The sequence below is a fragment of the Scyliorhinus torazame genome, chromosome 18 (genome assembly GCF_047496885.1).
Source record: "Scyliorhinus torazame isolate Kashiwa2021f chromosome 18, sScyTor2.1, whole genome shotgun sequence".
NCBI lineage: Eukaryota > Metazoa > Chordata > Chondrichthyes > Carcharhiniformes > Scyliorhinidae > Scyliorhinus > Scyliorhinus torazame.
The window spans coordinates 74,272,776-74,288,547 of NC_092724.1; the positions used below are offsets into that span (position 1 = coordinate 74,272,776).

Sequence of the window (15,772 nt, forward strand, 5' to 3'; positions counted from 1 at the left end):
ACCCCCCCATCTTCATAACCTAGTAACCCCACCTAAACATTTTGACACCAAGGGGCAAGTTAGCATGGCCAATCCACCTAACCTGCACATCTTTGGACTGTGGGAGGAAAGTGCAGCACCCGGAGGAAACCCACGCACACACGGGGAGAACGTACAAACTCCACACAGTCACCCGAGGCCGGAATTTTACCCGGTCCCCGGAGCTGTGAGGCAGCCGTGCTAACCACTGTGCCACCGTGCAGCCCCTTTGGTTGGAATTTGCTCTGACCGCAGATGCCGCCAGCCACGGGAAGTGTGGTGGACGGTGGAAGTTAATTGGATGAGTGGGTAAAAACCAGTTCAAAACCATTTTGCATTAATTAGCATGTCACGCATGTTCATAAACAGGTCATCAAGATTAGGGTCACCCAATGAAAAAATACCCAGTCAGTCAGAAATGCGAACATTCACTTTCAGAACTGGATATAAGTGGCATTCCCTGGTGAGGCTGACTTTGTCCATGATTAGTGGTGAGTTTCTGCTGCATTGCCGTCTTGGGGAATGTCTGTAAATGCCAGCCTGTGCTTGAGACTGGGTGCTGGCAGTAGGAGTGCCATGGAGGACAACCAAGGAAGGGTGGAAGGGTTGTTGGGGAGGGGCAGTGCCCGAGGTGGAAGGGATAATGCAGGTTCTCCGTGTGCCTGTTAATTATGGCACACAGGCCTTTGACCCCATGAGGTAACAGCGAGGAGAGCGATTTCCTACTTGCCCGCCTCAAAATTTGCCATTGATCTGCAGAGATGTCAAGGTTATCAGCACAAGATCACCTGTGTTAAACCTCCTCACCCACCAGTGGGAATCACTCCCACTTCCACACTTGCCACCAATTTGAGATTTCAGAACAGAAGATTTCACCATCTGTTTCTCGACACTGGTCCTTGGGCGAAATTCTCCATTTGGGAGACTATGCTCGCTCGTTGGAGCTGCATTGCCCCTGATTTGCTCCCCTGCTGGGAAATGTATGCATGGCAAGGATTACAGGGATTCCCTTGCTTTTGAGCTGACATTTTGAGCAGGCATCCCGATAGCGAGGTCCCACGGCTGGTCACCCCCACTCCACTTCGCATCACAATTCAGTTACCTCGGATTTGCTTCCCTCCCCAGGACAGGGGTAACCCAACGTGTCCCCCCCCCCCCCCCCCGCCAACCCCACCCCCCCCACCAACACACAGGGACCCCCTAAATAAGGAGACCGCTCACAGACCCCCAGAAGTACGGTGGGGCAGCACGGTAGCATTGTGGATGGTACAATTGCTTCAAAGCTCCAGGGTCCCAGGTTCAATTCTGGCTTAGGTCACTGTCTGTGCGGAGTCTGCACATCCTCCCCTTGTGTGCGTGGGTTTCCTCCGGGTGCTCCGGTTTCCTCCCACAGTCCAAAGATGTGCAGGTTAGGTGGATTGGCCATGATAAATTGCTCTTAGTGTCCAAAACTGCCCTTAGTGTTGGGTGGGGTTACTGGGTTATGGGGATAGGGTGGAGGTGTTAACCTTGGGTAGGGTGCTCTTTCCAAGAGCCGGTGCAGACTCGATGGGCCGAATGGCCTCCTTCTGCACTGTAAATTCTATGATAATCTATGAAAGACTCCTGTCAGGAAGTCCCCCGAAGAGAGCTCAGTCAGGAAGGCCCACTAGGGACAGCATGGTAGCACAGTGGTTAGCACAGTTGCTTCACAGCTCCAGGGTCCCAGGCTCAATTCCCGGCTTGGGTCACTGTCTGTGTGGAGTCTGCATGTTCTCCCCATGTCTGCGTGGGTTCCTCCGGGTGCTCCGGTTTCCTCCCACAGTCCAAATATGTGCAGGTTAGGTGGATTGACCATGCTAAATTGCCCCTTAGAGTGCAAAAGGTTATGTGGTGATGTGCATCAATGTAAATGCATGTAGGCTAGCTAGACACTAGAGGGAGCACCAGTGACATCACACACACACACTCAACCAATAGATCAGGTAGATAGGACACGACCAATGAACATTCACGATACACACGGAGGTGACACGAACACAGGGGGGCATTACACCAACCCATATATAAAGGACATCACACACATGATCTGCCTCTTTCCAGTGGAGACAGTCAGTGAGTACAGACACAGGGTTGATTCAATATTACACCCACCACGTGGATTGCAGCAACTGGTTAGTCAGTCTGAGTAGCTATAGTAGGATTAGCAGTAGTGTCGAACCTGAGTAATAGAAGTGTAAATAGTTTAATAAACGTGTTGAAGTTATCTCCATGTCTGAACCTTCCTTTGTCAAGTGCACCACAAGGAAGCCGCTTATGTTACACCGAGAGCATAACAAATCATGGTACCAGGAGTGAACTGTTTCAATCCAGATAGCCATACCTCAGCGTACAGTGACAACCAGCAACGATACCCAGGCAAGATGTTCGAGATCTGGGTTCCGCAGCAGCTCCGGTACCACGGCGATCTCCGCGGAAACTGGCAGGTATTCCGGCAAACGTTTGAATTCTTCCTGGTAGCTGCCGAACTAGAAGACCTGGCCGATGCTGAAAGGACAGAGTATCTGCTCACCATCACCGGTGCCAGAGCAGAAGAAATCTTTTTAAAATTCAAGTTCTCCAAAGGGCAAAACAGGAGCGACTTCCAGGCAGTCCTGGACAAATTCGGCAAATACTGTGAGGAAAACACACTCCAACCAGCAAGAAAGGGTAAGAGAAGCGCCAGTACTCACCTCGAGGCTGAGATCCCGGAGCTGAGAACAATTTAGGTCGGCGGGCATCTTTCTAAAGGGACTGCACTTGCGCAGTTGCGCGAGAAGCGCGCAGAACGGGAAGGTCCGTTTGCGCATGGCACAAGACGCCGCGCATGTGCAATCACGAAAACGGCCATCAGTAAAGGAACAGCGATCTGCGCATGCGCAATCGCTTCCTATGCGCTACGTCACATGCGTCATGACGTCAGAGGCCCCGGACCATGGCCATTTAAAGGGGAAACGTCCCAAATCAAAGAAAAAATATTTTAAAACCGTAAAACAACCTTCCTTCACCTGGAATGACAGCACAATGTCTCAAATTGAACCAGGGAGTGAAATTAACCTCCGAAGAACCTTGCAACAAGCAGTTACCTACGCCCAAAGCGATGATTCCGACCTTGAATACTTCGATACTGACCTTTACATTTTCTCTGGACCTCGCGAGCCCAATGCCAGCTCCGACGCAAACAGTGATGATATGGTCCTAGAAGACTACGACTCAGACGAACCTTTCACCTTAGGAGGCTACCCCAGTACCAAATCCGATCCGCAACTAGACGTGTTGCACATTGGCGACCCCCGTATTGAATCCGACGCAGACGCGGATTCGTTCTTCGGATTTGAGGATCTTCAGCCCAGCAGATATGACATCCCGACTCGTGAGTGCAGGATGATGCTGCAGCCTGAAACCAAGAGACAGAGAGCGATACAAGCCCACAGAGAGCGGCCTGCTGCCACACAGAGCGTGGTCCACGCACCGCTCAGGGTTCCCGACTCTATGAAAGAAGACACGCAAGGCTCCACACCGCAGTCCTTGCATGAACAAGAAGTGACTCCAGTGTCACAAGCCTCCACAGCGAGCTTGTGGACAGACTCCACAATTGAAGAAACGCAAGACTCCAGAGCATGGACCTTGCACACACAAGACGTGACTCCAGTGTCACAAGCCTCCACAGCGAGCTCGGGGACAGACTCCACGATAGAAGCAACGCAAGACTCTGACGTGCAGTCCTTGCAGGAACAAGACCATGAGGGTCTAGCAACCTCCTCTGACCAACTAGCGGCAGACAATGCAATTCTGCCATGCTCAAGCAAACAGCAAGAAGACTATGACAGTCTACCACGCTCCAGTGCACAACAGGACGATCATGACGGTCTATCATGCTACAGTGAAGAACAAAGCAATGATGACAGTCCAAGCCCAAATGAAGGACAACAGCAAGACAATCACAATCCACCCACATTGTTTGCACCATCAGATGAAGACTCTGACGATTTACCCAACCCAAGTGAACAACAAGCAGCTACTGAGGCTCTACCCGGCATGTGAGACGAGTGACGACAGCATCCCACTTCCCATGCAAGATGTGCAAAGTGACAGACCTCAGCTAGTGTGTACAGAGGCACTCAACGGTCGCTGAGACCACTGGTGACTCCGGTGACACCATGATACTTCCACCCTCATTCGCTCGAATCTCTCCACAAGTCAATGCATTCCTGCATGTTCCGACTCCAGACGTGCAGCTTCAAGAAATCTCAGCTGACTCCAGTGACCCTGACTCCGGACGGGGAGCATCAACAAACCAACACTGACTCAGTTAAAAGAGACCAGACTCCAGATGGGGAGCAACCAAACACCGACTCTGATTCACGTAAGCCGGACTTTACTCCAGACAGGGAGTGCCGCAAGCTCAGTGATGGCACGCTCAGGGTGACAGCAGATGCCACAACAACAGGAGATGGATCACTTAACAATTACACTGGGTCAGTAATAACAAGCAGCGGCTACAGTCCAAGAGCAATACACCAATATTCACCACATCTATATCCACACATTTTTTCCACAGTGCAGTGCAGCCAATGACAGCTCATGCTGGACAAACCCAGTATTCAGGCATGCAGCAGCCAGCAGTCTATGCAGCATATTCTCAAACAGGCCAGCACTACGGATTGCCCACTAATGGAATCAAGACCGAAGGAGGACTACCGCAAGCGCAATCTGCACTACAGACTGGATGCCTTAGTTACAGCCCAGGAATTGATGCACCCCAGCCTAACCAGACAGCATATTCCTATCAGATGCAAGGTTCTAGTTTCACCCCATCACCAGGTATTTATGCGAGCAGCAATGCTGTTTCCAATTCGACAAGCTTCAACGGTTCTCAGCAGGATCACCCTTCCTGCACAGCATGTGGCCAGAACCAGTATGTACAGTCTTATCCAACTTCAACATGTGGCACATCCATGACCTCGAATGATACTGTTGATGGTACCTCTTCAACGTCAACACCTTATCAGCTACAAGATGCCATCCGACAGCACCATCACAAACATCGAAAAAAGAAAGGGTCTCCAAATCAGACAGCGAAGTGATTTGACCACTTCTTGGTTCCTGTGGCACAGGGGCGTTGATGGCGTTCATTATCAAGAGAGACATTTGACCATGATGATTGATGGTTTTTGGGACTCACACGAATGATTTTTACTTATTGTTTAATCACTGTTCCCATGACTTGTATATACCTTAACTTATCTACCTGTTTTTTGTTCAATTTTCTCAAAGTGTGCAGAAAATATGTAACATATAAAAAAAGGGGGGATGTGGTGATGTGCATCAATGTAAATGCATGTAGGCTAGCTAGACACTAGAGGGAGCACCAGTGACATCACACACACACACTCAACCAATAGATCACGTAGATACACGACCAATGGACATTCACGATACACACGGAGGTGACACGACCACAGGGGGGCATTACACCAACCCATATATAAAGGACACCACACACATGATATGCCTCTTTCCAGTGGAGACAGTCAGTGAGTTCAGACACAGGGTTGATTCAATATTACACCCACCACGTGGATTGCGGCAACTGGTTAGTCAGTCTGGGTAGCTATAGTAGGATTAGCAGTAGTGTCGAACCCGAGTAATAGAAGTGTAAATAGTTTAATAATGGTGTTGAAGTTATCTCCATATCTGAACCTTCCTTTGTCAAGTGCACCACAAGGAAGCCGCTTTTGTTACACCTACAACATAACAAATCAGGTTAGGTGGGGTTACTGGGTTACGGGGATAGGGTGGAGGTGTGGGCTTACGTAGGGTGCTCTTTCCAAGTATTGGTGCAGACATGATGGGCCGAATGGCCTCCTTCTGCACTTATGATTCAATGAGAAGAGGAACCGCTCTCAGGAATCCCCTCAGCTCTGTCAGGAAGCCCCCAGAAGAGATCTCTGTCAGGAAGCCCCCCTCCCCAGAAAGGAGCACTGCCAGGAAGCCCCCCAAAAGAGAGCTCTGTCAGGAAGCCCCCCAGAAGAGAGACCCCTGTCTGAACGCTGAAGAGAAGTCCAGACAGAGGCAGTGAAAAAAGTGATTGCTTTAACACTCACCTGGCAATACAGCTGCTGGCTCAGACACAGGAAGCACCACCTGTCAATGATCCATCTACATCCTCCTGCTGGCGCGGGGCGTGAACCTTGATCCCGATGCCACCGTGGGGTCGGGACATCAGAAACAGATTGGCACCTTTTCTTCACAACCGCTGGATTTTCTGCCTCATCGGGAACTCCGCTACCGGTGTCGCGAGCTAGAAGTCCGCGCCTTGTGGTGGGAGGGGCGTGTCCTCTGTGATTGACAGTTCTGGGAGCTCACTGCTGTCTGGCAGCTCTGACCCAAGCGAATTTCAGTCTCACTTAGATGATTGGTGTTTGGCCTTACAGTTGCTGGGTAGAAATTACACTCTGTAGATTGAGGTCTGTTGTTAATGATACATGGACTGCTGCTGACACTATTTTACTTTTCCCCTTCAGTACTTTCCACATTCGAATCTGAAGCAGTCTGACCATAGCCAGAACTGATTCCTGTGACAGTCAATGCTGAAACACCCATAAGCATCCCACTCAACATCTTCCAGGATTCAGAGCCTCCACGGGAAGTGTTGTGGTCAGACCAGGAGCCAACAGAAGCAGAACAAACATTTCCAGCCTTTGGAATCTTCATATTATCACTGAGGGAGGTCAATCAACTCATCAAGACTGTGTTCATGCTGGTACAACTAGAGCAGTGTACTCTAACCCCATTTCCCAGTCTATCCCCACATCCTTCTCTATTTTTCATTTCCAAAACCTTACCCATTCTCTGCCTCAATCGCCCCTCTGGTGGAGTATTCCCTATTCTAATATCCCTCTGTATGAATCTTTCCCATTAATGTCCCATTATAGTACTTCTGTGAGGATCCTCAGACCATGTCCTGGGTTATTGATGCACCAACATCCGGGTCGAAGAATCGTCGAGGGGTAGCATGAATCCCACCCCGCCGCTCCGACGCTGGCTGCCGAATTCTCCGGCGCCGTTTTTTTTTGCGGGGGCGGGGATCACATTGTGCCGGTCGGGGGCCGTTGGCAGCGCCCCCCCCCCCCCCCCCAGCAATTCTCCGGGCCCCGATGGGCCGAGCGGCCGCCTGTTTTCGGTCAGTCCCGCCGGCGTGGATTAGACAAGGTCCATATACCGGCGGGACCTGGCTTTGAGGGCAGCTTGCAGAGTCGTCAGGGGGGTGCGGGGGGATCCGGCCCCCTGGGGGCCCCCCACGGTGGCCTGGCCCGCGATCGGGGCCCACCAATCTGCGGGTGGGCCTGTGCCGGGGGGACACTCTTTCCCTCTGCGCCAGCCTCTGTAAAGCTCCGCCATGGCCGGCGCGGAGAAGAAACTCCCTGCGCATGAGCATGAAGCACGCCGACGGTTCTGCGCAAACGCCAACGTGCGCCAGCCGGCGGAGGCTCTTTGGCGCCGGTTGGCGCGGCACCAACCACTCCAGCGCCGGCCTAGCCCCCGGAAGTGCGAAGGATTCCGCAACTTCCGGACAGCCCGATGCCGGAGTGGTTCACGCCACTCCTTGCCGCCGGGTTGGCCCGCCCACCGGTTGGGGGAGAATCCCGGCCCATGTTTTTGCAATTTACTCCCCAAATTTCAAAACCTTCCTGTGAATTCACTTTCATTCCAATAAATTTCACTGAAGCTCAACAGCACCTTCCAAATCCACGACCACTGCCATCTAGAAGGACAAGAGCAGCAGATACCTGGGAACTCCATCGTCTGGAGGCTGCCCTCCAAGTCACTTCATCCTGACTGGGAAATTATCGGCCGTTCCTTCACTGTCGCTGGGTCGAAACCTTGGAAACCCCTCCCTAACAGCACAGTGGATGCACCTACACCACAAGGACTGCAGCGGTTCAAGAAGACAACTCACCAACACCTTCTGAAGAGCAATTAAAGTTGGTCAATAAATGCTGGCCTAACCAGTGACGCCCACATCCCAGGAATGAATAAAAGAAAACGCCCCAAGTTATTTCTGTTGTTCTAATGAAAGGAGATCAAACCGGCTGAATCTTTCCAGAAATTTCTGATTTTATTGCCAACTTCCAGCATCCACAATACATTGTTTTTATTGGAATTTTGCTGAACCATGCCAATCTCCCATTCTGGGAGTTATTCCAGTTAACCGCCCAATGATGTCATGCTCCCCAAATAAACTTTTGATACCATTCCCCATGACAAGTTAGAAAATGTCCACACCCTACTCAGCTCTTGGCCATGATCTAGGACTGGGACACAACTCTGGGAAGAGTCTCAAACATGAGCTAGGGGCTTGGGGCCTGCACAAAGCGTGGTGTCTAACTCAAACTCAAACCTCTCACTGGGCCTTTGCTTGGAAGGCCCTGCAAAGTCTGCTCGTGATAAATATGTGTCCAAATATAATCCTTGTGTAAAGTTTCTGTGCAATGATTTTTGTACATTCTTGTCCAATACTTATTATGTTTATTATTTAATAAACTCTGCCTGTCTCAATGATCTGATTCCATGGGTTAGATTGGCTTCTGTGCCTCATTTAAACAGAAGTTCTGTAGCTCTTTGATGTAGAGTGATGAGAAGGAAGGTTCTGCTTTATTACCTGATAATCCCTCCCTACTGCAACCCCCTCCCCCCAAAACCACTATCCATTCCCCCCCCCCGCCCGCCCCTCACACCACTGCCCCCACCATCCCCCATCTAAACCCAGCCACCAACCTGAGAAAGAGAAGTGTCTGACAGGGATTTTGAGTCAAACGAGGAGTAAACTTTCTGAAGAGAGTTAGTGCGCAGGTGGTTTTCCCAGATCAACCACTGAGGCACACAAAGCTGGTTTTCCAGGACTGGGGTTTCGGAACGTTTACCTGCTAAACTCAATTGATCCTCTTGCATTCCCGATCCGGCCTGATTCTGTGATGTGTGTCCATATTGAAGCATCATTGTCAATGTGAGGAGTTTTGCTGCACACACCCTGACATCAGGAACAGCTGAGCACGACGCAGCCGTTAGAACGAGGGAAAGGCCAAAATTGATTGGTTTGCGATCTAACCGCCCCGCTCCCGCTAACGAGATCAGAATCCTGCCACGGCGTGGCGATAAACCAATAATCACCAATTAAAACCAATCTCCATGCCATTATCGGGAGCGACCCCCTATCTAATGGCCTCCCTGTGATCTAACCGCCGCCCAGCAAGTGGGCACATGGGCGTCGATTAGTAAACCTTTTAAAAAACGTGAAGCTGACGGGAGTAGCTGCTGTGGGGATCCGAAGAGGTGAGTGGCCATCTTTCAACTTGGGTGGTGAGCACAGGGACACTGGGGTTGCTACCTTTTGTGAGGGACACAAAGAATCCAGCACGAGTTTCAAGGATACAAAGAAATAACATTTATTTACAATAACATATATATACAGCAACAGCAGCAACTTCGCTTGCTGCTTACTCCTTCCTGCTGGTTCCAAACTGGCCAGCTTTATTTATACAGGGAATCTGCTAATGATTTCTCCGCCCCCCCCCCCCCCCCCCCCTCATTGGGGAAGCTCATACTCCCACAGGATTGTGGGATTGTTATTAGTCCCCAGCCAATGGTAAGGTGGCAGGTTACAACACTACCCCAGTGTTCGGAGCGGGGGTTGCTCCTGGGGAGATCCCAGGGGGGACGACCTCGGTCCGGGGGGTGGGGGGGGGGAGCACCCATCGGTGGGTGTCCCAGCGCCCACAGGTCCGCCATGCCACTCCCTGGATTGTCTGTACCCCTATGGGGACAGTTCTGGCTACTGCCTATCTGTCTCCCCGACCACCTGTAACCCCCACTCACCGTGGCGGACCCCGGGCGCACAGCTGAAGGCCATTGCTAATAGGGAACTGGCAATCATGGAAATGTGAGCACTTCACAGCTCCCAAGTGGATTCCCTTGGGTACAGGTGCCATATAACAGATGTGAGTTACTGCCTGGCATCCCAATCAGACCGTGAGGCCTGGACACTTTGCATGAACTCCGGAGGCTTCAATACCACAGAGGCAGAAGGCAACATCCAAACACCCAAGAGCTGGGCCTCAGCACTGGGGACATCCCTGCAACCAGAGGGTGGGTGTGTGCACTGGATAGGGAACCAGCGCCCAATTCTTATAATGTTACCAGGGATGTCTGGGGTACAGGGTCTGGGCTCCGGTGGACAGGGGCGCCTGCTGCAGCCGGGGTGTGTGTGCAGTGCGTGTTAGATGGCACCCTGATGGGTGGCAAGAGATGTGAGGGGTGGGGAAAGCCATGGGGGACCGGAGGGTACTGGAAGCCATCGCTGATTGACTGTCCCTCACTCTTGTCAATCCCTTACAGATATGAAATGAAAATGAAATGAAAATCGCTTATTGTCACAAGTAGGCTTCAAATGAAGTTACTGTGAAAAGCCCCTAGTCGCCACATTCTGGCGCCTGTTCGGGGAGGCTGGTATGGGAATTGAACCGTGCTGCTGGCCTGTCTTGGTCCGCTTTCAAAGCCAGCTATTTAGCCCTGTGCTAAACAGCCACGAAATAGATGATGTTGTGGACCTCACGGAGGCTGACTTTGCGGTGCTGGCAGTAGGCCAGGCGGCTAGACACTGGAGAAGGCAGCAGCAGCAGCATCGACAGGTTTGAGGCGGTGGCCCATGTGCAGGGCCCCACCCCACACCTGAGGACCCAGCTGCCCATCAGGCCAGGGAGGGACCCAGAGGTGGAGGCTGGCGATGGCCCAAGGTGTAGAGGCGTTACTGGTCATTTGAACAGATGACGGACAGCATGTGCAGCAGGAGACTCCGCCTCAACAAGGGATGGTGCGGCACCTGTGCCATGTACTTGCGGAATTGTCACCACGTGGAGGATGAGGATACCTGCTCCCGGTGGCCATCAAGGTCACCGCAGCCTTGAACATTTGCACCTCAGGATCATTCCAGGGCTCGAGCAGGGCCTTGTGTGGCATACCCCAACCAACAGCCCGAAGTACAGTCGTGAAGTGTACGGATGGCCTGTTTGCCCGACAGCAAACTATGTAAACTGTGACCTGGACCAAGTTGATGCCTGGGCAGCAGGATTCGCCTCCATCGCCAGGATGCCCTAGGTCCAGGGGGTAATGGATGGCACACATGTCGCCTTGCGCACACCAGACCATCAGGGAGTGCACTTCATTAACAGGAAGCAGTTCCACTCCCTGAACGTCCAACTTGTGTGCGACCACCACATGGAGATCATGCACATGTGTGCTCACTTCCCCAGGAGTGTGTACAACAGCTACATCCTGGGGCAGTCAGAGATCCCTGCCATTTTCGAGGGACACCCCAGGGTGACTAGGTGGCTCTTGAGGGATACGGGGTCCTTATTGAGGTCCTGGCTGATGATGCCACTGTGGCGGCCGGTGACCAAAGCGGAGACCTGATACAATGAAGCTCATGAGTCCACCCAGCGTGTCATTGAGCGGAGCACCAGACTCCTCAAAATGCGGATTCGATGCCTCAGCCGCTCTGGTGGTACACTGCAGTACAGCCCCCAGAGGATCGCCTGCTTTATGGTGGTCTGCAGTGCCCTCTACAACCTGGCACAGCAGCGGGTGATATGCTGGAGGTGGAGGGGGGGGGAACATGCAGCCACCTCCAAGGCGGAGGATGAGGAGCTGCTGGACAAGGAGGGGCTGGAGGGTGAGCCCAAGGGTGACCCATGGGACTAGCCGGAGGCTGGAGAACAGACGGCAGCACACACCCAACACCACTAACCACCCCCTCCCCCAATCGCCCAGTTCCATCCTCCCTGGATCTATGTTACATCACTCAAGGGTGATGGGCCTGTGTCGGCACTGTTGGCGGGCCCGTCGAGGGCAGGATGATATCCCGCTGTGAGCTGAGCACTGGTGCTCCTCACTATGCCATGGTCTGACTCCTGCCTGTCTGCCAAGTGCGTGTTTACACACTTTGCCGTACGTGGTATGCCCTGGGTGGGTGGGGGTGGCAGATCCAGGACCACTGTGCCTGGGGCTCTGGGGCACGGGTTGGAGGTAGGCCCACATTGCAGTATAACATGCCAGAGGTTTCACATGCCTTGGGTGCAACGTGGTTTATTGTTATATAATATTGACCCCCAACTGCCCCTAGTCCCCGATGGTGCTGCTCCCTCCTTCCCCACCCTCCTTCCACACACCCCTTTTCCACCCCCCTTCCCCACCCTCCTTCCCCACCCCCCTTCCACACACCCCTTTTCCACCCCCCTTCCCCACACCCCGTCCACACATCCCTTTTCCGCCCCAGTGCCCTCTCAGTGATCCTCTATCTGCTTAGCTTTCTGTGCTCTGCCACTATGTCTCAGTGTTTCCCCAGGATGCACTGTCGTAGAAGGGCGGGTGGTGGCATAGTGGTATTGTCACTGGGCTAGTAATCCAGAGACCCAGAATACTCTGGGGTCCCAGGTTCAAATCCCGCCATTGGTGAAATTTGAATTTAATAAAAATCTGCAGTTAAAGGTCTAGTGATGACTTTGCTGATTGTTGTAAAAAACCATATGGTCCACTAAATAATAAATCATAAATAACCTTTAGGGCAGCACGGTAGCATTTTGGATAGCACAATTGCTTCACAGCTCCAGGATCCCAGGTTTGATTCCGGCTTGGGTCACTGTCTGTGCGGAGTCTGCACATCCTCCCCGTGTGTGCGTGGGTTTCCTCCGGGTGCTCCGGTTTCCTCCCACAGTCCAAAGATGTGGTTAGGTGGATTGGCCATGCTAAATTGCCCTTGGTGTCCAAAATTGCCCTTAGTGTTGGGTGGGGTTACTGGGTTATGGGGATAGGGTGGACCTTGGGTAGGGTGCTCTTTTCAAGAGCTGGTGCAGACTCGAAGGGCCGAATGGCCTCCTTCTGCACTGTAAATTCTATGACATCAGAGGTGGAGGCAGCCTGCTGCTTACCATGTCCTGTGGCCTTTAATGCCCCGGTGGGCATCCTCTGGGGACTCTGGGGCCAGAGGGCCCCGGCCGATTGCTAGCGGAACATGCCCTGCCAGCAGGTACCGAATGCTGACTCCGAGACACAGGGAGACTCCGGGTTGGTCTCCATATTCTTCTCCTCTCGGTCCCCTCGGGACGGAGGGGCAGCTGGGCTGAGCTCTAGATGCCCCTGCGCCATCGGCCTCTGCCAACCCTGGTGGCTCCCTCATGCCTGCACCATGGCGTCGATGCCCTCAGCGATGCCCGTCTGTGAGTGGGCCATGCTCTGCATTGCCTTATAATGTCCACATGAATCTGGGACACCATCCTCAGTGACTGGGACATGCTCTGGTGCGTCACAGCAATGCCCACCCGTGACTGGGTCATGCCCCACAGCGCCGCAACAAGATTACCCTGAGACTGGGATATGCCCCACAGCGCACGAGACATGCTGCGCAGCGCCTCGGCAATGCCCACCTGAGACTGGGCCATGCTTTGTCGCGCCTGGGAAAGATCCACCTGGTCCAGGGACACGGCCCCAGTGACTGGGACATAGTGCCGAGGCACTCAGCCATGGCTGTCACTGACTCGGTAATGCCTTGGACACCTCCACTATGGCGCTGACATCATGCTCCAGGCTCTTCAATGCAGTCACCATCATAACAGTGTTGGCCTCGGTGCCACACATTGCCAGCGCCATCTCCTGCACCTTCAGCCTTTCGGACACCCCACCAGCACAGAGAGACACACCTCGGTGGGCGACAGTAGTGGACAGGCCTCTGCAGCACAATCTGGTGGGCACCACACAGTTGCAGATGCACATCTGGTGGAGGCAGGAACATCCAGGCGAGACAGCAGTCAGAGGTCTGCTGGATCCCAGGACCCAGCTGGGTATCAGTCAGATGCTGAGCCTCTGGACCAGGTTTACCCAGAGCTGATGTGAAAATGAAATGAAATGAAAATCGCTTATTGTCACAAGTAGGCTTCAATGAAGTTACTGTGAAAAGCCCCTAGTCGTCACATTCCGGCACCTGTTCAGGGAGGCTGTTACAGGAATTGAACCGTGCTGCTGGCCTGCCTTGGTCTGCTTTCAAAGCCAGCGATTTAGCCCTGTGCTAAACAGCCCCTGATGTAGATACTAGGCTGCGACCATGAGATGCCCTGAGGGATGCTTACCATGTCGCGTGGGCTTTGATGCCCCGGCGGGCATCCCCTGGGACCAGAGGGCTCCGGTCCACTCGCTGACGGAACATGCCCTGCCATCATATTCTGGATGCTGACTCCGAGACACAGGGAGGCTACGGGTTGCAGGGGGGAATGTCAGTGACACTCCAGCAGGTTCATAGCCGATTGGAGGAGTTGATATTGGAGAACCGGTGGATGTGGCTTATTTAGACTTTCAGAAGGCTTTTGACAAGGTCTCACAAATCAAATTACTGTGTAAAGTTAAAGTGCATGGGATCGCAGGTGGTGTCCTGAGATGGATAGCTGGTTAGCAGACAGGAAGTAAAAAGTTGGAATAAATGGGTCTTTTTCTGATTGGCAGTGAGTGACTTGTGGAGTAGCGCAGGAATCTGTGCTAGGACCCCAACTGTAAACATTATATATTAATGATTTGGACGGGGAAACTAAATGTATTATTTCTCAATTTGCAGATGATACAAAGTTGGGTGGGAGGGCGAGCTGTGAGGAGGACAAGAGATGCTGCAACAGAATTTGGACAGGCTGAATGAGTGGGGGTATGCATGGGAGATGCAGTATAATGTGGATAAATGTGAGGTTATCCGCTTCGGTAGCAAAAATAGGAAGGCAGCTTATTATTTTAATAGGTGTAAATTGAGATAGGTGGATACTCAGCGAGACCTTGGCGTCCTCATGCATCAGTCGCTGAAAGTAAGCGCGCAGGTACAGCAGGCAGTAAAGAAGGCAAATGATACCTTTGTTAAGACGTTTTAGTTGCTGTGATATGAAGAGTCTAAAGTTCTGTTCCTTTTTCACAAACACACATTTATTTCCTTCCAACAGCCTTTGCACAAATCTCTCACTATACATCACCTGACAGAGGCCACCTGAAGTCCCTTTACATTCAGTGTCAATTAATGGATACTTAACATAAATGAGACAACTAATTGCAATGTCCCTTAACCCATTACTTAACAGTCTCCCCTTCTTTGGAGAAAAAAAAAATAATTAGGTGAAAACAAAATTTCAAGAAACTCAAAAACACACACATGATGTCCCCCTTTTTTTGGGGACGAGAAAGAAAAAAAAACAGTCACAGAAACAAGAGCCCTTCATTAACAATATCCAAAAGTTTCTGTGAACTCGCCCCGTTTTTCGTAAAACAGTCTGACAGTTGATAGCTCCTGTCGACCCATTTAATTTTTGTTATTTCCCCTCTGTCCAACATCTGCTTCAAACTTGCGATGTCTATCCGTAACTTCTTTTCATTAACAGTTTTTGTAGAGTGCACATTTTCCCACAGGGATTTATTGTCAATATGACAGTCAATAGGTATATTACCCAAATCCCCTAATCCCAAAATTTCTGTCAATATCATACTTATATGAAAGGCCATATCCACCACCTCTATAAGGCTTAACGTCTCAGTAGCTAAAGTGCTTTTTACCACTCTCCTTATTTTCTTTGTTTCCCACACAAGCGGGCAACATTTACCATTGTTCCCCAAAAGGAAAATTATAAAACCTCCTGCGCTTGAAACCCCATCACAT

The 15,772-nt window shown here is 51.7% G+C and overlaps 1 protein-coding gene across 1 annotated transcript in view; it reads left to right on the plus strand.

Annotated features, from left to right (window-relative positions):
* LOC140394824 (calcium and integrin-binding family member 3-like) overlaps positions 1–7,135 on the plus strand; it is a 128,153-nt gene extending 121,018 nt beyond the window's left edge. The window contains exon 5 of the mRNA XM_072482005.1: positions 6,564–7,135. Coding sequence (XP_072338106.1) covers positions 6,564–6,585 — 22 coding nt within the window. The 3' untranslated portion in view covers positions 6,586–7,135. The remainder of the gene's footprint in view (positions 1–6,563) is intronic.
* Positions 7,136–15,772: the final 8,637 nt, after the last annotated feature.